This window comes from Carex rostrata, chromosome 21 (assembly GCF_964058835.1).
Source record: "Carex rostrata chromosome 21, lpCarRost1.2, whole genome shotgun sequence".
NCBI lineage: Eukaryota > Viridiplantae > Streptophyta > Magnoliopsida > Poales > Cyperaceae > Carex > Carex rostrata.
In genome coordinates, this window is record NC_135938.1 from 1734584 (window position 1) to 1757814 (window position 23231).

The following is a 23231-nucleotide window of genomic DNA, read 5'->3' on the forward strand; positions in this document are numbered from 1 at the left end:
GCATCCATCCGCACTACGGGTGGCTTGACTCGCACTCAGCACTTAGTCGTTTTCGGAAGTGAAATTTAACACAGAAATCTCCGAGTGCGGACGCACTCATCCGCAGTGCGGGTCACTTCACCCGCACTCAGTACTTGGAAAATTTTCAATAGAAATTCAGGAAAAATCCGAGCGTAGTGCGGATGAATTCCACCCACAGTGCGGGTCAACCTCATCCGCACTCAGTACTTAGCCGATTTCAGGAAATTCAATTCAACACAAAAATTCATGAGTGCGGATGCACCCATCCGCAGTGCGGATCACTCACCCGCACTTAACACTTAGTCAATTTTAGGCACAATTTCAGAAAGAGTCTGAGCCTAATGCGGATGCCTTCCACTCGCAGTGCGGGTCATCCATCCGCACTCAGCACTTAGAAGAATTTCAGAAATTTCAAATCAACACATGATCTCATGAGTGCGGACGCATCCACCCGCAGTGCGGGTCAACCCATCCGCACTCAACCTATAAAATCTCAAAAATCTCGAAATTTCAACGCGGTTTCGATTCATATTTAATTTACTTATCTAGATGAACCTTAATTAAGGTTTTAAACTTCTATTTTGTTGGCACGATTTCCGATTCTTGTTTTTCAATCATTTGAAATTAACTGTTAAAATTTCGTAACGTAACAATAAGCCTTGACACTGTTGGGTTTCGAGGAACGGTTCAAACCCATTTAATTAGCTTAAGCTGCGGAAAGAGTAAAACAAAAAATTTTACATCTAACTTAAGCTACGGATTAAATGAATCAAGAAGATTTGTTTAATCCTATTTACAGATCTACTCCATAATTGATTTCCTAAAGCATTAAATCTATTTACAAATTAAATAGATTAATATAACAATTTATACCTTGATTCCAAATCTCAGTTGGAATGCAGACCGAACGAGTAGAGCCTCACCAGGGATGGAATCGACTCGCAGTATCACACGTGTGATACCTCTATTGGTTATCCACCAGGACTAACCGGAGAGCGATTTATTTCTTCTGCCAGAAATACCGTAAATCGCGGAATTCTGCAGAAACACTATTCACCGAAAAAGGGACAATTTAAATATATTTAAGAATGCAAGTTATTCCGTTTTACTAATAAAGCAAAACATGAAATACCGCAGAATCTAAAAATATATTTTTCCGAATCTCGTAATAACCGAAATCAGGGAAGAGAGGAAAAATCGATTAACGAAGTAATCAGATTAACATGTGAATTAGCAAATTTTCTCTCTACCCTCACCCCTCTATTTATAGTGTTTTGAGGAGGTTCGCAAAAGACCAAAATACCCCTCAAAACAAATCTATTTACCAAAAGCCCTTGACACCTCATCCTTTAATATGTGAAAAGACCAAAATACCCCTTCCACACCCTTCCACACTCTTCTCCATGTTTCTACACCCCTAAGGTGTCATGCAAGGTGGCATAGGTGTGAAATGACCATTTTGCCCTTGGCCCATTAAGGCATGAATAGTAAAAGGCTTTGATTTTGGGCTTTGACTTTGGGCCTTTAATTTTAATTAAGGCTTTGATTATTTTGGGCTTTTAAACCCATAATTCAAATCCATAATTAACAATTAAAATTCCAAATCATATATATATAATTGTCATGTACAATTATATTTCTTTTCGGTTATTGTTCGGTAACTTTTATACAACGTAACGTGTACGTTTATAAATTAACCGTTGTTTCTGCTTGTCATTCTAAATGACATTTATAATTTAATTATATCACGTATAATTAATTATAACCATCTTAATATTAATTATAATCAATTTATAATTAATCAGTAAGATTCTCCGAGTAGCTCCTATATGGTGTGACCCAATAGGATCTGTGTTATGTTGGTAAACAGAGTTAAAACTGTTTTAACTTCTGTTAGTCATGGGTGGCATCTGGCAACACATCATGACCATCCAATTACACAGATGATGCTGTACTGTACAATATCACGATTCGGTAAACAATTTACTTGTGTCAGTTCTTCTGCCTCATAGCTATCAGATCAGTTTCAAGGTAGCTGTGTGTCATCCTTGGTAACTGTATCTTTTCTTGATCTTGAGTAGATTATCAAATATAATTACTCTTGTAATTATACCGCATGCAGATAATCTAACTCTATCAAGGGGCCCAGTGATGCTATAGCTCGTATAGAGATACGAGGGACAAGTAGTATTCTTGGTAGACTATCACTTCCTCAGCTAAGTTATACATATGGGAATGCTATCGTTATGGCTGCTTTTTACGGACAGCGTTAGATAACACTCACTCATATATATTTCTTAGTGGGAACGATAAATACCTCATACTGTAGAACTTTGACACTGAATGAAAACATAAATGACACGAACACAATTCTATTTAATGTTTCATTCGGGGTCTGTCAAATACCATGTTCCTAGAACATGTATCTATGTGATTAAAATGACATCTCGTGTCAGGTGGTTTGTAAAACTTAACCATCTTTTAATCCACATACTAACCTTATAGCGGTAATTAGTGTTCCTGCTAATTACCTTGGTCAGTGACCTTTTAAGAGTATATATTATCTATATTATGGAGTTTCACAATTTCAGTCATGAACTCGAAATGATCCACAAATGCAATAATACTCAAGGCAACAAAATGATATATAAATAAACATTCAATTCATGAACAAAGCTTTATGATTAATTTATCGTATTATTGACTTCTAGATTATTACAAACTAACAGACACGACATATACATGTTATGGTATATGTTAGTGTTATCGGACTAGAAATTTTAAAGTTAAGAAACCAAACATTTCTAGATATAGTGGTTGTAAAGATTAAGTCCCAACATTACTAGATTTTATGGTTTAAAAGATTTTGACCCAAACCATTTAATATGATAAGATTCTTAGAGTTCTGATTTATTTATTAAATTTATGTTGTTTAATTGGATAATATTATTTAGCATTTGCATTCGTTATTATGAAATAAACTATTAGTTTCTTCTGCAGTGATTTCATTCTGAATGTGGGTTTCTTTAAAATCCAATAATCTAAGTGGCAATCAGCACTGAGAAAAAATTTATTATTTCTCACCCGTTTTCCTTTGTAGGATTTACAGGTTTTTTAAGACGAAGACAGAGAAATATTTTTGGGGTTATAATGACCAACAGGGCCACCTAAAGGTATGGAATTTTGGTTTATTATATCTGATAGGGTGCAGAGAGTATATCTCTAACATCATCCACTATAAAATGTCAGATAATTATTGTAAATAAATTAGGATGTGGCAAAAATAATAGATGCTATTGGCAATGCAAAAAAAGATCCATGCCTTACGTATATTGAATGATAAATAGACGCGGTAGATTGTCGCACCTCCGGATTGGGTGGGGGGGGGGGGTGTGTGTGACAACTACCCACGTTTTCGATCGATTTTGAAAACTAACCAAACCAGTGGTATGTTCAACGGTTTTGACCAATCTTTCCGGCAACAAAATTACTAGATTGTTAACTATTTAACCAGTGAAAAACTCACCGGTACTAAGCCGAAATTTGATTGATATCTCGGTTCATCGAATTCAAATTTCTAGATATATATTATTTTATTGTATGATTATTTTTAACAAAAGACTATAAAAGTCAATTGCCGATACCGAAGACTTTAAAAGTTTAATTGCCGATAGTCCTAAATTAATTTTTATTACGAAGAAGTTTAGTTAGATATATTTTATTTTACGGTGCGGTTATTTTTCACCGAAGACCCTAAAAATTTAATCGCCGATAGTCATAAATTAATTTTTATTACAAAGAAGTCCAATTAGATATATTTAATTTTATGGTTTTTTTCACCGAAACCCTTAGAAATTTAATAGCCGATAGCCTAAATTAATTTTTATTACAAAGAAATCCAATTAGATATATTTAATTTTAATGTTACTTTTCACCGAAGACCTTAGAAGTTTCATCGCCGATAGCCCTAAATTAATTTTTATTACAAAGAAATCCAATTAGATATATTTTGTTTTATGGTTATTTTTCATTGAAGACCCTAGAAGTTTAATCGCCGATAGACCGAAATTAATATTTATTACAAAGAAGTCACATTAGATATATATTTTATTTTATGGTTACTTTTCACCGAATACCCTAGAAGTTTAATCGCTGACAGCCCTAAATTATTTTTTATTACAAATAAGTCCAATTAGATATATATTTTATTTTATTGTTACTTTTCACTGAAGACCCTAAAAGTTTAATCGCTGATAGCCCTAAATTAATTTTTATTACAAAGAAGTCCAATTCGATATATATTTTATTTTATAATTATTTTTCACTGAATATCCTAGAAGTTTAATCGCCTTTAGCCCTAAATTAATTTTTATTACAAAGAAATCCCATTAGATATATTTTATTTTATTTTGTGATTATTTTTCACTGAAGAACCTAGAAGTTTGATCACCGATAGCCCTAAGTTAATTTTTATTGCAAAGAAATCAAATTAGATATATTTTATTTTATGATTATTTTCCACCGAAGAACTTAAAATTTTAATCGTCGATTTGACTTTGGTGAAAAATAACCCTAAAATAAAATGTATATCTAATTGGACTTCTTTATAATAAAAAATAATTTAGGACTATCAGCGATTAAACTTCTAGGGTTTTCTTTGAAAAATAACCACAAAATAAAATAAAATATATCTAATGGGATTTCTATGTAATAAAAATTAGTTTAGCTATCGACGATTAAACTGCTAGAATCTTCGGTGAAAAATAATCACACCATAAAATAAAATATATCTAACTGGAGTTTTTTGTAACTAGGATCTTCAATGAAAAATAACCATAAAATAAAATACATCTAGTTGTATTTTTTTTGTTATAAAATTTAATTTAGGACTATCATTAATTAAATTTTTAGGATCTTCGGTAAAAAATAACCACAAAATAAAATAAAATAAAATATATCTAATTAAATTTCTTTATAATAAAAATTAATTTAAGGTTATAGACGATTAAAATTTTAAAGGATTCGGTTAATAATGCCCCTGCGCCATCCAAGAGAAAACCGACTAAATTAATTCAAGGTTATCGGCGATTAACAAAATGTATCTGCACTGAATTTGGTTCACTGAATTTAAGTCCCAAGTCAATGTTATCAAACCACCCAACCTTCAGTGTGATAACTTTCGTTAGGTAAAAACAATTACAATCCCACAAATTTTACACAATTGCCCCGGAAAACAACCAAATAACAATCTTGTACCGAACACAGGTAAGCAAGCCTTTCTGATGGACCCAACACTGGATTTCATGAGTAGGTGTTTACTGGAAGAAGAAATAGATGAATTAAACATTACCGCTCAAAAAGATGACGATGCCCTCCGGGAGATCGAGAAGCCTTTCTATGAAATCCTTGGTCAAAAGTATCCATTCTCTTTGGATAAACAGCCGGTAGCTCCTTGCCAATCAGAAGCAGACATTAGCTCCACCTTTTGCATTTCAAAAGCTCCAGTTGGCTTCAATTCAACAAGTAAGATCTCCGTGCATGACTCATTGATAGGGACAATACCAGTCATGGAATTCCATAAAGGAATTGAAGAAGGATTGAAGTTCCTTCCAAACATCAACATTTTGGCTACTCATATTAAAGAGAAGATGATTTATGTGGATAATGCTGAGGTGAAAGATGAGAACTCAATAGGTTACAAATTGGATGAAAAAGAAAATGTCAGGGCTAAGTCCAGGTCCATGATTAAAAGGAGCACAGATTGCAGGGACTTGGATACTTTAGAGGGTCCAAACAGCAAAATGCCCATGATATACTCTGAAGAGCCCAATACAGATGATGTTTATGACAGAGTATTGCTCGACCATGGAGAGGACCACATGAAAGAAGAAATTTGGGGTCAATGAGAAATCCTGCAAAAAGAAGCAAGCTCAGGCTGTAAAGTAGAAATCCAAGGGTGTCATATCGATCTTTGCACACTACTTATCCATTGTTCTGAGGTAGTAGCTATATATGATCTGCGTAGAGCTCAGGAGCTACTAAGCAAGATAAGAATACAATCCTCTCGTAATGGAAATGGGATCCAACGACTTGCGTCTGTCCTTGCTGATGCACTGGAAGCTCGCTTGGCTGGTGCCGGAAGGGAGTATTATCATGGAGTTATTGCTAAACAAGTCAGTATTCCAGACATTTCCATTATCAAGGCTTACCATTTGTACCTCAATGCAGCTCCATTTGCAAGGGTGACTTACTGTTTTTCTAACCACAATATTCTTAATGCGGCAAAGAATGCCAGAAAACTGCATGTAATTGATCTAGGTATTAGATTTGGCTTTCAGTGGCCATCTCTGATCCAAGCTCTTGGTAAAAGGAAAGGCGGACCTCCTCAACTTCGAATTACTGGTATAGAATTTCCTGAGCCTGGGTTTCGCCCTGCTAAGCGGATAAAAGATATGGGACGAAGGTTTGAAGAGTATGCTAGAAGCTTTAGCGTACCTTTCGAGTACAAAGCAATTGCTTCACAGTGGGAATTGATTCATATTGAGGATCTTAACATTAGAGATGATGAAGTGGTTATTGTAAATAGCATTGTTCGATTCAGGAAAATAAAAGATGAATCCTTCGAAATTGATAGTCCGAGAAATCGAGTTCTCAAACTCATTCGGCAAATCAAACCCCAAGTTTTCATCCAAGGAGATCTGTTTAGATCATACAGCTCCAACTTCCTCACCCGCTTTAGGCAGGTCTTGTCAACTTACTCTGCATTCTTTGATCTACTAGACACAATAATTCCACGTGGAAATAAAGAAAGGCAACTGCCAGAAAATATTTTTTTTGTACCTGATATTATCAATATTGTAGCATGCGAGGGGTCAGATTGGATAGAGAGACCAGAGACCCCTAAGCAGTGGCAGCGCAGGAACCTACAAGCCGGCTTTGAACAGTTACCAGTGGATCCAGACATAGTGAAAGAATGTAGTAATCTGGTGAGAAATGTTTATGATAAGCGATATTTTATTGAAGAAGATGATAATTGGCTCCTGCAAGGTTGGAAGGGAAGGGTAATTGTTGGTGTGACAGCATGGAAACCAAAACTTGATTAAGGATGTTAATCTTTTGATATGGTCATGTAATTTTCATTTTCTTTTTAAAAAATATATATTCTTACATTTGGAATGTTGTTGCTAATAAGTTATTTATTCCATTGATAGAATTTCAGTCCCAAATTTTATTGATGACACTAGTCAATACATTTTTGGGTTTACAATTATATTTAATAATTATGGTGTAATGAATGTATACTTTAAGCTATTTTTTTCAACATGTTAATCTTATAACTCTACTTCATATATTGATTCTCAAGGTAAACTTATAAATCAAATTAGCTTGAATTTCTTTTTTATCTTACTTCCTGTCGTTCTCTTCAGATGGTAGCAAAACTGTGTTATGTATTCGTTATACATAAAAACCAGTTTATTTTAAAATTGCAAGTTTGCAACCACCAAACTCTTACGGACAGCTCAATTATATTGTACATTAACTAAAACATCCTTGCTTTGGTACTGCTCTGTACCAACGTAACAAACTGTAATGCCATGTTTCATGATCCTCCCAAAGTACAGTACACTTTTTCTCCAAATCTAATTGCTTTGTCTTTGCATAAAATTAAATAACACTATATTTTATTTATACGGTCTTTTCAGTTCTTTTTTTTTTTTTTTAATTCCGATTTTTTTTTGGAAAAATTAAGTAATTTTGTGACAACACGACGAATAAACTATTAATATTTTATATCGAAAGAATAGGTTCTAAAAACTTAAATTATATGTATTTCTTGTTGTTGCTGATGTAAATTCCTGTTAAGTTGGCCGGCCTAAGGATTCATTAATTAAAACAAGGATTTGGCTAATATGCTATGAGTTGCATAGATGCCTCCCGTGCTATGGCTCAATATTCGAGTTTTTAAAATCCTAACGGTCGATCCGAACTATGGTAATTGACAAAGAAAACTCAAAGTTTGCTTGTAACCAAAATAATTGGGGAATTTTGCCTCACCTAATATAGAAAAAAGATGTACCTTGACACAAAATGTGTCCATATATATATGTTTTGGCTTCCCTGTATATAATGATGATTTTGTGGCACCAAGTCCTTTTGTATGTCTAGTGTATATATATCTATACCGGCCTCACAAGTCTAATTACATTTATATGGACGAATTTATCAAACGAATTTACCTGAATTGATTGCCTAAGACTTTCTAGCAACCTCTTTGTCATTTTACTTAATCCTGATTCTCATGTGATGTAAGCGAAGAGCGGGTGCGTGCAGGTAGGCAATTTGAGAAACCATCATATTTGAGAAATCTTTATCACAAGTGATATTTTATTGAAGAAGATGATAATTGACTCCTGCAAGGTTGGAAGGGAAGGGCAGTTATCGGTGTGACGGCATGGAAACCGAAAGTTGATTAAGGAGGTTAATCTTTTCATATGGTCATGTAATTTTCCTTTTAAAATAAAGAAGAAGAAATTCCCTTTGGAATGTTGTTGCTAAATAGTTATGTATTCCATTAATAGAATTTTAGTCCCAAATTTTATTGATGACTAGTCAATGATCAACTTTTTTTAGCTGTACCTTAGAATTATCTTTAAAATAATTGTAGTGTAATGCTGTGTACTTCAAATGTTGATTCTGAATGCGATCTTATAAATTAAGAATATAAACCTGCTAAGTACCTCGGCGATAATTGAATTTCTAGAAGCATAAACCTGCTAGGTCCCAGTTTTCAGTGGTTTCTAATTTTCTGTAGGCAATAACGTGTAGAAGTAGTACAATTAGGATTCCACGATGGAGCAGCAGCGTTCAACTATATATGTGGACCATCCGATTGAGATCTGTACTAATATTAAAGGACCCCGTGCGTTATAGGCTTGGGCCGAATTGATCCGAATTCTAATCGTACAGTTCAGAAATTAACTCAAACGGTACATTAATGCAGAGGATACGTGTCCTATGTAATCTCCAAACAAATTGTGAAGAGAAAGGAGATCTTTATTTCTCCTACCTAATTTCCACAAAAGTTCCATTCCACGCACTTCCAAGTTCCAACAAAACTATTTTTTTTTAACCAGGTCTCTCTCTGCAAACTAATTTCAATAAATTCTTTTCTCCGCAACAGTCCAGTTTGGTAACGATTTTAACAGAATGGTTTTGACTGGATATTATCTAGTGTACGACTATAAAATCAAATCACATATGGTTAGTCTACAAAAGAGAGAGAGAGAGAGAGTGAGTCTGTGGTACTATGTATAGTACGGATTGGTCTGTAATACATATCAATACAGTTCAGTGAGTGAGTGACATTTAAAATGAAAATATTATTTTTCTGAATTGGTTAATAAATATTTGACATGAATTACTATGAAATTGATAATTTAAAATTATGTTTGATTGATATAAAGATATGTTACTAATTGAAAATTGTAAAATATTAAGAAATGTACAAAGTCTGAAATGAGAATTTTAATAGATATTAGACATAAGAAATAACCAATCGGATTAGTGTAAATAAGATAGAAGTAATTACCATATTAAGAAATCATGAACATATTAAGAATAAATAATTTGCTACATGTGGACTAATTTTTGAAACTTGGTAATTTAATGGTTGAATTGCAAAGTGAAGCTTTTAAATGGTATGTGGGACCCACATTTTTATTTCCATCTTTGTATCAATCAACTTAAAAACTTCCACCGTATATTAATAGGAAATTATTTCAATAAATATCGATAATTGTTACATTTAGTATTTGTTAGTAATAATAATAATAATTCATTTTTTTCCGGGATGTTACAATAATGGAGAATGGATTTGAGGGAAAACGTGATAGTTTATAACGTCCTCTGTACATTATAGACCATCACGGTCAGGAACAACCTGTTTCTGTACATTATAGGCCATCACGGCCAGGAACAACCTGTTTCAGCCTCTATTTTTGCCAGAAACAGACCCTGTTTTGGCAGAAGTTAGCACTGTTTTAGCCAGGAACTGTCACTGTATTGGCAGGAACTGGCACTGTATTGGCATGAACTGACACTGTTCCAGGCTATGATAGTCTATAATGTCCAGAATATGTTATAAACTATCACTTTTTCCCTATATCTCGAAAAAACTCAGATTCATTCTCCATTATCGATATTTAATTAATTAATTTTCTATTAATAAAAATTTCGGTGTACTTTTATCTCCTAAAAATTTCCACAATGTACTTTTCTCTCCTAAAAATTTCCACCGTGTACTTTTCTCTCCTAAAATTTCCAACATGTATCATTGTTTGAAGATTGAATACATGAACAATGCCAATTTAAGAAAAAAAAAATGAACAAATGGTACAAGGCCACACGGCCAGTGTTGACTGATACACCACCTTCTTATTCTCCCTTAGTTGAAGGGATTCCTTCTCTCCCGTAAATGAAACAAAAGTAAATAACAAGAAACAAGCCAAAAAACATAGATCAAATAAAATTGGAAGAGAAAAGAACAAAACAGAGAAGTTTGTTGGTTGAGCTGGTGATTAAAATCACTGGATGGATGTGCTCTTATTCTCTCAATGCAACTAGTGCTATTTTTGGTATTCCTCTATTTCAATTATCATTTCCATTTCACTTGATTTGGTTGATTTTGCTGTAAATTCAATTAGAAAGTCTTGTTTATAAGTTGGAAATTGATTAATTAGGTTAAAAAATATAAAGTTAAGATCTTGTTGAAATTAACAGAAAACTAGTTTAATTATGCATTTTAATTGAATTGACTAAGGCCTCTTCTTTTTCCATGTGTTCTTAAATCGAATCTGAACCATATAATTATGGTGGTGCTTAAATTACTTATGTTGGTTTTAGTTGAGATATCTAGGACGTAACAAGGTTACATTGGTGATTTGATTCTCGAATCTTTGGTTTAGAACTCATCTCTAGTTATACCTTTTTGGCATGAACAACTTATCTTGTAGTTAATTACTATTTAATTGTTTTCTAATATGTTAATAAGTGGTTTGAATGGTGCTCGGTACAATATGAAAACTGGTACCTATCCGTACCGGATGAATTCGGTTACTCGTATACCTATATAATTTTCAGTGTCGTGATTGTAAATAAATGTAAAGTAGAAGGCTGAATTTGCAAAAATATTAGGAGTTGATATATAAAACCTTTTAGAGGGGCCTTGGTGCAAATTTACATATGTAAAGGTCAATTGTAAAAGTTTAAAGGAAATTGAAATAAATACTGAAAATGAATTGGATTTTAATGATTGATTGGACTGAAAATGAATTGGACATAATTGATATAAATTTATTTTAATTGACATAATTGAAATAATTGGATTTTAATGATTGATTGGACTGAAAATGAATTGGACATAATTGATATAAATTTATTTTAATTGACATAATGGAGCACTATATGACTATAAATATAATAAAACACTAACAAATATTTTATCAGAAATAATGAACGTAGCTTAGTGAATAAGCACATAATTGGGATTTAAATACTAGAATACAGAAATTGTTATGTTGTACTTAATTAGTATAAATATTGATCATGACATATGTATATATATTATTTTTTATAGGCCAAATTAAGTAAAAGACTGACAAGATAGAGTATTTAGAAATAATAGGTTGCTAGTCATCTCACATAATGCCCTGCGATATTAGGTGCGGGGTTATTGGATTAGTTTGAGATTCATGACTAGGAATTAAATCGTAACTCGCTGTGCATTTTGAATATTTGATTGATTACATTGATTGAACTGTTGCATCATATATGCATAGTCCAAGACAATTGAAACTGAATTACATGTAAATTTATTGACTATCATGTTGATATTATTTATCTATTGGTTGTTTCTTACTGCAAATGATTGATTGAGACCACAGTGATTGAATTAATTGAATATTGAATACTGTAATCCTTGAAACTCCATATAGTAGAGAAAAATAATTAATATATCGTAAAGTCTAGCTAGCTACTAGACTTAATTTTACAGGACCCTTATGCGCATATGGTGAATGACCCCAACTGAACCTAGTACCAGTTGGATAGGGGATATTGAATAAATGTTTATTATGATTATAAGACTAATGAATTGTGGTTACTATCTTATCATTGATTTTCTTTCTGATAATGATAGTATTGTAATATTGGTTTCGTATTGGTTCTGTTAATAAATTGTCAGGATAGTTATAACAGTGTAAGCCTTAACACGACATATACATGTTATGGTAACTACCAGTGTTACCAGACTATAAATTGTAAAGTTAAAAAACCAAATGTTATAAACCATTTATTCTGATAATTCTTAGAGCATTTGGATTTGACATTATGAAATGAATTGTTAGTTTCTCGTACGGTGATTTCATTATGAATATGGATTTCCTTCGAATCCAATAATCTGAGTGGCAATTAGCACTGAGAAATAATTTATTATTTCTCACTCGTTTCTTCTTGTGTGATTTATAGGTTTGTTAGACGAAGAAAGTGAAACGCTTTTGGAGTTATAATTAATAGCAGGACCACCTAACGGTATGAGATTTGTATTTATTGTATCTAACGGGGTCTAGATAGTATATTTCTACAATCATCCACTATAAAATGTCAGATAATTATTGTAAATAAATTGGGATATGGTAAAAATAAAGGATGCTATTGGAATGAATAAAAAAGATCTATGCCTTGTGTTACGTATATTGAATGGTAAATAGACGCTGTAGGTCATGGCACCTCCGAATTGAAGGTGTGACAAATAAACTCAATAATCACTTATTTCTAAAATTTCGAAATATATTTTGTCTGCAGTTATAAACTGCAAAACCATATATAAAGTTCACAATTTGAAACTGCAGACCAAGATTTATTAACTACAAAACCAACTTTTTTTTTTTTTTTTAACCACATCCCTTGGTAAGTGGTCTTTTTTCTTGGCGAATCAGCGTGTTAAAAAAAAGTGGGGCCTAATATTTTTGAAATATAGTAGCACGTTTTAAAATGTAGAAATGACTTGTGTTAAAAAAAATAAGTTCGTGAACTAGTAAAGACGGTTCCGTATAGTTTAAACTGCAAAGTTGGTTTAATTAGTTTTGTAGTTTAAAACTGTAAAATTATATTTCTAGTTCTGCAGTTTTAAACTGCGAACCTAATATAATCGAATTTCTGAAAAAAATAGTTAAATGGTTTATTTTTTTAAATAAGATGGTAAAAAAGAATTGGAAGTTTGAAAGTTGGTTTGCTATTATCATATTTTCTTAATACCAGATGAAAGAACGGAGCCTGATGCATATGTACCAAAGTAAAATATTTGAAGCTTCGTGACCAAAATTAAAATTTTGCTAACAATATTATATCCTGATATTCTCTCCTATTTTTTCAACCGTACAACTGTAGACCCGCCACCAGAGAATCAAACCAATAAATATTATGATTTATGAAATACTCTAGAGTCTAGACAAAGAGTACATTCGATTTTTGATACAGAAAGATCGGCCGAATCAAAAATTTCCTTTTTTTTAATAAGTCTGTTTGGAATTCTATGTGAAACAAAATCAGAAATTTGTTCATAGACCCAGAAGACTAGAAGTTCTACCTACCTACTTTTTTTCTATATTATTTTATTATATTTTGTGTTTATTATATTATTTTATAATATTTTTCGTGAACAGAAGTCCCAGCTCAGAATCCCTAGCCCCAAATTAGCCTTCTCCACTCTTCATCCTAGCATGTCACCCAGGACTTCCTTTGAGGTAAAATGTTTGTATTTACAACCTTTTTTTTACCCTCTTTTTGTTATTGTAGGTTTTGAGTCGTTGGTCTAGGTATTATTTTGGAGTTGAGGATTAATAGCCCTAAGCATGTTTCTCATAATTCTTTAGCCAGAGCTGCAGAGTCCCACATGACTGAAAATATTTATTTATAATTTAATCTTCAACTATGGTAATTGAGAAAGAAACCACTAAGTATATATGCTCAATTGTAACCAAAATAATTTCAGCTCTTTGTCATTTTACTTAATCGGTTGCTTACATGAACTAAAAAGAAGGATATTTTCAGCTGAAAATTGTTCATACATGTCATCATATCTAGTTATGCACTGCAAACTTTTTCTTCAACAATCAACAAAATGTATGTAAACTGAATTTGGTTCGCTGAATTTAAGTCCTAGGTCAATTTTATCAAACCACTCAACCTCCAGTGATAACTTTTGTCAGGCAAAAACAATTACAATCCCACAAATTTTACACAAATTGCCCCGGAAAACAACTAAATAACAATCTTGTGCCGAACACAGGTAAGCAAGCCTTTCTGATGGACCCAACACTGGATTTCATAAGTAGGTATTTACTGGAAGAAGAAATAGATGAATTAAACATTACTGCTCGTAAAGATGACGATGCCCTCCGGGAGATCGAGAAGCCCTTCTATGAAATCCTTGGTCAAAAGTACCCATTTTCTCTGGATAAACAGCTGGTAGCTCCTTGCCAATCAGAAGCAGACAGTAGCTCCACCTTTTGCATTTCAAAAGCTCAAGTTGGCTTCAATTCAACAAGTAAGATCTCCATGCATGACTCGTTGATAAGGACAATACCAGTCATGGAATTCCATAAAGGAATTGAAGAAGGATTGAAGTTCCTTCCAAATATCAACATTTTGGCTACTGATATTAAAGAAAAGATGATTTATGTGGATAATGCTGAAGTGAAAGATGAAAACTCAATAGGTTTCAAATTGGTTGAAAAAGAAAATATCAGGGCGAACTCGAAGTCCTTGATTAAAAGGAGCATAGATTGCAGGGACTTGGATACTTTAGAGGGGGCAAACAGCAAAATGTCCAAGATATACTCTGAAGAGCCCAATACAGATGATGTTTATAACAGAGTATTGCTCGACCATGGAGAGGACCACATGAAAGAAGAAATTTGGGGTCTACGAGAAATCCTGCAAAAAGAAGCAAGTTCAAGCTATACATCAGAAATCCAAAGGGATCATGCCGATCTTTGCACACTACTTATCCATTGTTATGAGGCAGCAGCTATATATGATCTGCATAGAGCTCAGGAGCTACTAAGCAAGATAAGAATACAATCCTCTCGTAATGGAAATGGGATCCAAAGGCTTGCGTCTGTCCTTGCTGATGCACTGGAAGCTCGTTTGGCTGGTGTTGGAAGGGAGTATTATCATGGACTTATTGCTAAACAAGTCAGCATTCCAGACATTTCCATCATCGAGGCCTACCATTTGTACTTCAAAGCATCTCCATTTGCAAGGGTGCATTACTGGTTTTCGAACCACAATATTCTTAACGCTGCAAAGAATGCCAAAAAACTGCACGTAATTGATTTAAGTATTCGATTTGGCTTTCAGTGGCCATCTCTGATACAAGCTCTTGCTAAAAGGGAAGGTGGACCTCCTCGACTTCGAATTACTGGTATAGATCTTCCTGAGCCTGGGTTTCGCCCTGCTAAACGGATAAAAGATATGGGACGAAGGTTTGAAGAGTATGCTAGAAGCTTTAGCGTACCTTTCGAGTACAAAGCAATTGCTTCACAGTGGGAATTGATTCATATTGAGGATCTTAACATTAATGATGATGAAGTGGTTATCGTAAATAGCATGATTCGCTTCAAGAAAGTAAAAGATGAATCCTTTGAAATTGATAGTCCGAGAAATCGAGTTCTCAAACTCATTCGGCAAATCAAACCCCAAGTTTTCATCCAAGGAGATGTGTGCAGATCATACAGCTCCAACTTCCTCACCCGCTTTAGGGAAGTCTTGTCGATTTACTCTGTGTTCTTTGATCTCTAGACACGACAATTCCACCTGGAAATAAAGAAAGGCAGCTGCTCGAATATATATTTTATGTACTTGATATTATCAATACTGTAGCATGTGATGGGTCAGATTGGATAGAGAGACCAGAGACCATTTAGCAGTGGCAGCGTAGGAACCTACGAGCCGGCTTTGAACAATTACGAGTGGATCCAGACATAGTGAAAGAATGTAGTAATCTGGTGAGAAATGTTTATGATAAGCGATTTTTATTGAAGAAGATGATAATTGGCTACTGCAAGGTTGGAAAGGAAGGGTACTTGTTGGTGTGACAGCATGGAAATCAAAACATGATGAAGGATGTTAATCTTTTGATATGGTCTTTATATTTGGGATGTTGTTGCTAATAGGTTATTTATTCCATTGATAGAATTTCAATCCCAAATTTTATTGATGACTAGTCAACTTTTTTGGGTTACTTTACAATTATATTTAAAATAATTATGGTGTAATGAATGTATAGTTTAAGCTATTTTTTTTAACAGGTTAATCTTATAACTCTACTTCATAAATTGATTCTTAAGGCGATCTTATAAATCAAATTAGCTTGAATTCTTTTTTATCTTACTTCCTATCGTTCTCTTCAGATGGTAGCAAAACTGTGTTATGCATGTATTCGTTATACATAAAAACCAGTTTATTTTAAAATTGCATGTTTGCAACCACCGAACTCTTACGGACACCTTAATTATATTGTACATTACACATGCATTTGGCAGTTACATGATCCAATTTTCTAAAAATTTTCTTTTTATTTGCTCGGTCGTGAAATTAACTATTCAAACATCCTTGATTTGATACTGCTCTGTACCAACCTAACAAACTGTAATGCTCTGTTTCATGATCCTCCCAAAGTACAGTACTCTTTTTCTCCTAATATAATTGGGACCCTCTTCAACATCCTAAGTGTTATAATTTTTTTTTGTTATAAATTATAATATTATTCTGGAATAATTAAAAGAAACTGCATGAAACTTGACAGATTGAATCCGCAAGTAGAACAATTTATTGGTCTACTAAATCATTATAATTCTTATAACACAAACATTTTTTTGTTTTCGCATAAAATTAAATAACACTATATTTTATTTATACAGTCTTTTCAGTTCTATTTTTTTTTAACTCCGCTTATGAATACACCTCCAAATTATTATTTTTGGAAAAATTAAGTAATTTTGTGACAACACGGCGAATAAACTATTAATATTTTATATCGAAAGAATAGGTTTTAAAACTTCAAGTATGTATAGTTCTCAGTGTTCTAAATAGCGACGCTATGGTGTTTTCGAACTTAAACACTAAGCTATGGGTTAAAAGTACACTCTTTCAGCTACGACCACTATAGCGGTAATAGCGGACCACTATTTGCGCTACACGCTATATGCTATAGCACACGCTATATTACATGAGCTTTTATGTAAAGACGCAACTGAAAATTAATTTTGAAGATCAATTTGTTTGATGTCCAGATTGATTTTATTTTTAAATAGAAAAATATAGATAGTTTATTCCATGATACTTAGGTTTTTTTAATAGAAATTTTTTTATAGTTTATACCATGTTGCTTAGGTTATTTTGAATAGAAAAAGATAGATAGTTTATAATATTATTAGGGATATTTTGAATAGTAATTTGGACTTTGTACTGATTCAATATGAATATTCTAATTCCTTAATCAATTTTGTGTTACTTATTACTCTATGAGATTTTAGATAATGTTGATAATTAGTAGAAATATAAAATATAAATTTTTAAACAAAAAACACTATGTAGAATAGCTTTTGCTATTCGCGATAGCTTTTTTTTAGTCTTTCCGCGTCATATCCCTATTTAAAACCTTGGTAGTTCTTATTGTTGCCAATGTAAACTTTTGTTAAGTTGGCCGGCCTAATTAAGGATACATTACAACAATATAAATGTAAATATACACTTGAGTTTTTGTATTGCTGTTGGCTATTTCAGAGAAGAATTGTATATTGTTCACACAAAAATTTATTGTGATCATAAGGGACTGAAACCTCTCTTAATAGATAAATGAATTACACAATTGTATGAGGTCATGCATACAATATTTATGTTTACTGTTTTGTTTTTGTTAAAACCAGGATTTTAAAATTACAAGGTGTTCAGTGTGAATGGAAACTATGAGAAACCACTCAAAGTCAAGTTTTGATGAAAACTTGTTGGTCTAATCTGTCTTAATAATAAATCTACTTTTGTACATATTCACTCTCGTAATGAGTTGAATGCATATAATTATTATTTTTTGCGGCATGCATATGTTGACAACTGAAATATAGAGAGTATGATGATCAATGTAGAAATTAAAAGGACGCCAAATAATAAACATATTGTTTTTTTTTTTTTACATGTAGATCTACAAAAATAATAAAATTAATAATGTGATATGATTTCTTTGACTTCACAAATTAAATCGGACAGTTAAAATTTGAAAATTATAATTTATTTCAATTAATTAACTCATTTAAATCGTGAATTTTAGAGAACATGCTTCATGTACGTGACCTTCTGTAACTTTAATTTTCTATAAAATTTTATAATTATTCTATGGCTTCTTATATTTTAAATGCGGCTTCCTGTGATCTAGTTTTTAGGACTAGTTTGTTGGTATAAAGTTTTCGGTGATAAATTATAATTTTTAGGACTACATTTCTTTTCCCAGCACCTCTTCGGTGATAAATTAAAAGTTACAGCTTAATTTGTACAATCACAACTATGGTTTAATTTGTATAATTTTTCATGACTTTTTACAAATATGGTTTTCCATGTCCGAAAGTCTGGTATGGACTAAGTAATAAAATATTTTAAGCTTCGGAACCAATATGCAAAATTTGTTTAGAATATACACATCCTCTCCTATTTTTCCACGGCCAGGTCCCACCATCAATGAATTACAACTTTGCGTTATGTAGATTTTCACGACTTGTTACAAGTTTTCCAGTCTTAACTGAATTACAAGGTTTCTTTTTATTTACCATATTTAAAAAGAAATAATATATGTAACACTATGTAAAATATATATAATGAAATTGATAACTAAAAATAGTATACGAATTGTTTGAATATATTTCTCAATAAGTAACATTTAAAATGAAAATATCATTTTTCTGAACTGGTTAATAAGGATGACTAAGTTAATTATTGACATGAATTACTGTGAAGTTGATAATTTAAAATTATGTTTGATTGATATAAATATATGTTACTAATTGAAAATTCTAAAATATTAAGAAATGTATAAAGTCTGAAATGAGAATTTTAATATATTATAGACATAAGAAATAATCAATCGGATTAGTGTAAATAAGATAGAAGTAATTAGCATATTAAGAAATCATGAACATAATAAAAATAAATAATTTGCTACATGTGGACTAATTTTTGAAACTTGGTAATTTAATGGTTGAATTGCAAAGTGAAGTTTTTAAATGGTATGTGGGACCCACGTTTTTATTTCCATCTTTATCTCTTACTTTTCTCTCCTAAAATTTCCACCGTGTACCATTCTTTGAAGATTGAATACATGAACAATATCAACTTAAGAAAAAGAAAATGAACAAATGGAACAAGGCCACGCGGCCAGTGTTGAGTGAGACACCACCTTCTTATTCTCCCTTATTAATTAAAGGGATTCCTTCTCTCTCCCGTAAATGAAAGAGAAGTAAATAACAAGAAACAAGCAAAAAAATTGCAAAAGAAAGGAAGAAAACAGAGAAGTTGGTTGGTTGAGCTGGTGATTAAATCACTGGATGGATGTGCTCTTATTCTCTCACTGCAACTAGTGCTATTATTTGGTATTCCTCTATCTCAATTATCATTTCCATTTCACTTGATTTGGTTTATTTTGCTGTATATTGAATTAGAAAGTCTTGTTTGTAAGTTGGAAATTGATTAATTAGATTAAAGAATATAAAGTTAAGATCTTGTTCGAATTAACAGAAAAATTGTTTAATTATGCATTTTAATTGAATTGACCAAGGCCTCCTCTTTTTCCATGTGTTCTTATAAATCAAATCTGAACCATATAATTATGGTGGTGCTTAAATTACTTATGTTGGTTTTAGTTGAGATATCTAGGACGTAACAAGGTTTACATCTGGGATTTGATTCTCGAATCTTTGGTTTAGAACTCATCTCTAGTTATACCTTTTTGGTACGAACAATTTATCTTGTACAGACTATTGAACTGTTTTCTAATATGGAGTAAAACTAGGGCGTTCTTAAGTTCATCAAGCTTCTTGGTGAAGTCAAGTCTAAAATTCATTGAATCGGTTTCAAATGACGAATTTGAACTGTTAAAACCCGCATACCTTAGGAGTGATACGTTTACATGTAAAAATTTTTAATTTTAAAATTAATTTTGCATAGAGTCAAGTGGTCGAAAAAGTTCCAAAAAATGAATGCATTAAAATTAATTTATTAACCTTCTAATTTTGACCGCTTGACTTTATACTAAATTAATTCGAATGTTTAAAATTTTCACATATAGACACATCACTCGTAATATAAGCGGGTTTTAACGATCTGGATTTGTCATTTGAAACAAATTAGATGGGTTTTAGACTTGAGTTCATCAAAGGGGTTAGTGAAATTAAGAACACCCTAATTCTACTCTTCTAATATGTTAATAAGTTGTTTGCATGGTGTTCGGTACAATATGAAAATTGGTACCTATCTGTACCAGATGAATTCGGTTACTCATATACCTATATAATTTTCAGTGTGGTGATTGTAAAGAAATGTAAAGTGAAAGGTTGAATTTGCAAAAATATTAGGAGTTGGTAAATAAAATCTTTTAGAGGGGTCTTGGTGCCAATTTACATATATAAAGATCAATTGTAAAATTCATATGACAGAGCTCAGTTGAAATAAATACTGAAAATGAATTGGACTAGACTTATTGGACTAAATATATGGAGCACTATATGACTATAAAATATAAATAGAACACTAATGAATGTTTTATCATAAATACTGAACATAGCTTAGTGAGTAAGCACATAATTGAGATTTAAATATTAGAATACTTAAATTGTTCTGTTGTACTTAATTAGTATAAATATTGATCATGACATATGTATATATATTATTTTGTTATAGGCAAAATTAAGTAAGAGACTGACAAGACAGAGTATTTAGGAAGAATAGACTACTAGTGATCTCACCTGTTGCCCTATGATATTAGGTGCGGGGTTATTAGATTAGTCTAAGATTCATGACTAGAAATGAAATTGTAACTCACTGTGCATTTTGAATATTTGATTAACTGCATTGATTAAACTGTTGCATTATATGCATAGCTCAATACAATTGAAATTGAATCATAGGTAAGATTGTTGACTATCATGTTGATATTGTTTATCGATTGATTAATTCATATTGCAAATGATTGATTGAGACCACAATAATTGAATTAATTGAATATTGAATACTGTAATCCTTGAACCTCCATATAGTGGAGAAAAATGATTAATATATTGTAAAGTCTATCTAGCTACAAGACTTTACTTCAGGACGCTTATGTGCATATGGTAAATGGCTCCAACTAAATCCAATACTAGTTGGGTAGGGGATATTGAATAAATGTTTATTATGACTATAAGACTAATGAACTGTGATAACTGTCTTATCATTGATTTTCTTTCTAATAATGATAGTATTGTAATATTGGTTTCGTATTTGTTTCAAGAACAAATTATCACGATAGTTAGAATAGTATAAACCTTGACACGACATAATGACAATATTGTAATATTGGTTTCCTATTGGTTCCATTAATAAATTATCAGGATAATTAGAACAGTATAAGCCTTGACACGACATATACATGTTATGGTATATGTCAGTGTTACCGGACTAGAAATTGTAAAGTCAAGAAACCAAACGTTACTAGACATAGTGGTTGTAAAGATTAATTCCCAACATTACCATATTTTATGGTTTAAAAGATTTGGACTCAAACCATTTATTCTGATAAGATCCTTAGAGTTTTGATTTATTTATGAAATTTGTGTTGTTCAACTGCATAATGCTATGTAGCATTTGCATTCGTTATTATGAAATAAACTATTAGTTTCTCGTGCGGTGATTTCATTCTGAATGTGGATTTTCTTAAAATCTAATAATCTAAGTGGCAATCAGCACTAAGAAATAATTTATTATTTCTCACCCGTTTTCCTTTGTAGGATTTATAGGTTTTTTAAGACGAAGACAGAGAAATGCTTTTGGGGTTATAATTGCCAGCAGGGCCACATAAAGATATGAGATTTTGGTTTATTATATCCGACAAGATACAGAGAGTACATGTCTAGCATCATCCACTATAAAATGTCAGATAATTATTGTAAATAAATTAGGATGTGGCAAAAATAATAGATGCTATTGGCAATGCATAAAAAGATCCATGCCTTATGTATATTGAATGATAAATAGACGCGGTAGGTTGTCGCACCTCCAGATTGGGGTTGTGGGGGGGGGGGGGTTGACAACTACCCACTTTTTCGATCGATTTTGAAAACTGACCAAACCGGTAGTATGTTCACCGATTTTGACCAATCTTTTCGGCAACAAAATTACTAGATTGTTAACAATTTAACTAGTGAAAAACTCACCGGTACTAAGCTAGAATTTGATTGATATCTCGGTTCATCGAATTCAAATTTTTTGATATATATTATTTTATTGTAAGATTATTTTTCACCAAAGAATATAGAAGTCAATCGCCGATACTGAAGACTCTAGAAGTTTAATCGCTGATATTCATAAATAAATTTTTATTACAAACAAGTTTAGTTAGATATATTTTATTTTATGGTGTGATTATTTTTCACCGAAGACCCTAAAAATTTAATTGCCGATAGTCATAAATTAATTTTTATTGCAAAGAAGTCCAATTAGATATATTTTATTTTATGGTTATTTTTCACTGAAAAAATTAGAAATTTAATAGCCGATATCCTAAATTAATTTTTATTACAAAGAAATCTAATTAGCTATATTTAATTTTATGGTTACTTTTCACCGAAGACCCTAGAAGTTTAATAGCCGATAGTCCTAAATTATTTTTTATTTCAAAGAAATCAAATTAGATATATTTTATTTTATGGTTATTTTTCACCGAAGACTCTAGAAGTTTAATTGCTGATAGACCTAAATTAATTTTTATTACAAAGAAGTCTAATTAGATATATATTTTATTTTATGGTTACTTTTCATCGAAGACCCTAGAAGTTTAATCGCGGATAGTCCTAAATTAATTTTTATTACAAAGAAGTCCAATTAGATATATATTTTATTTTATGACT

General features: G+C 31.9%; 1 protein-coding gene and 1 long non-coding RNA gene across 2 annotated transcripts in view; both read left to right on the plus strand.

Moving 5' to 3' along the window:
• Window positions 1-23231, plus strand: part of LOC144573052 (scarecrow-like protein 34) — a 30445-nt gene that overhangs the window by 4046 nt on the left and 3168 nt on the right. The window contains exons 2-3 of the mRNA XM_078322734.1: window positions 5287-5544; window positions 14369-14626. Coding sequence (XP_078178860.1) covers window positions 5304-5544; window positions 14369-14626 — 499 coding nt within the window. The 5' untranslated portion in view covers window positions 5287-5303. The remainder of the gene's footprint in view (window positions 1-5286; window positions 5545-14368; window positions 14627-23231) is intronic.
• Window positions 19500-22325, plus strand: LOC144573060 (uncharacterized). Its single transcript, XR_013517873.1, has 2 exons — window positions 19500-19721; window positions 22113-22325. It is a non-coding gene; the product is annotated as an uncharacterized LOC144573060 (long non-coding RNA).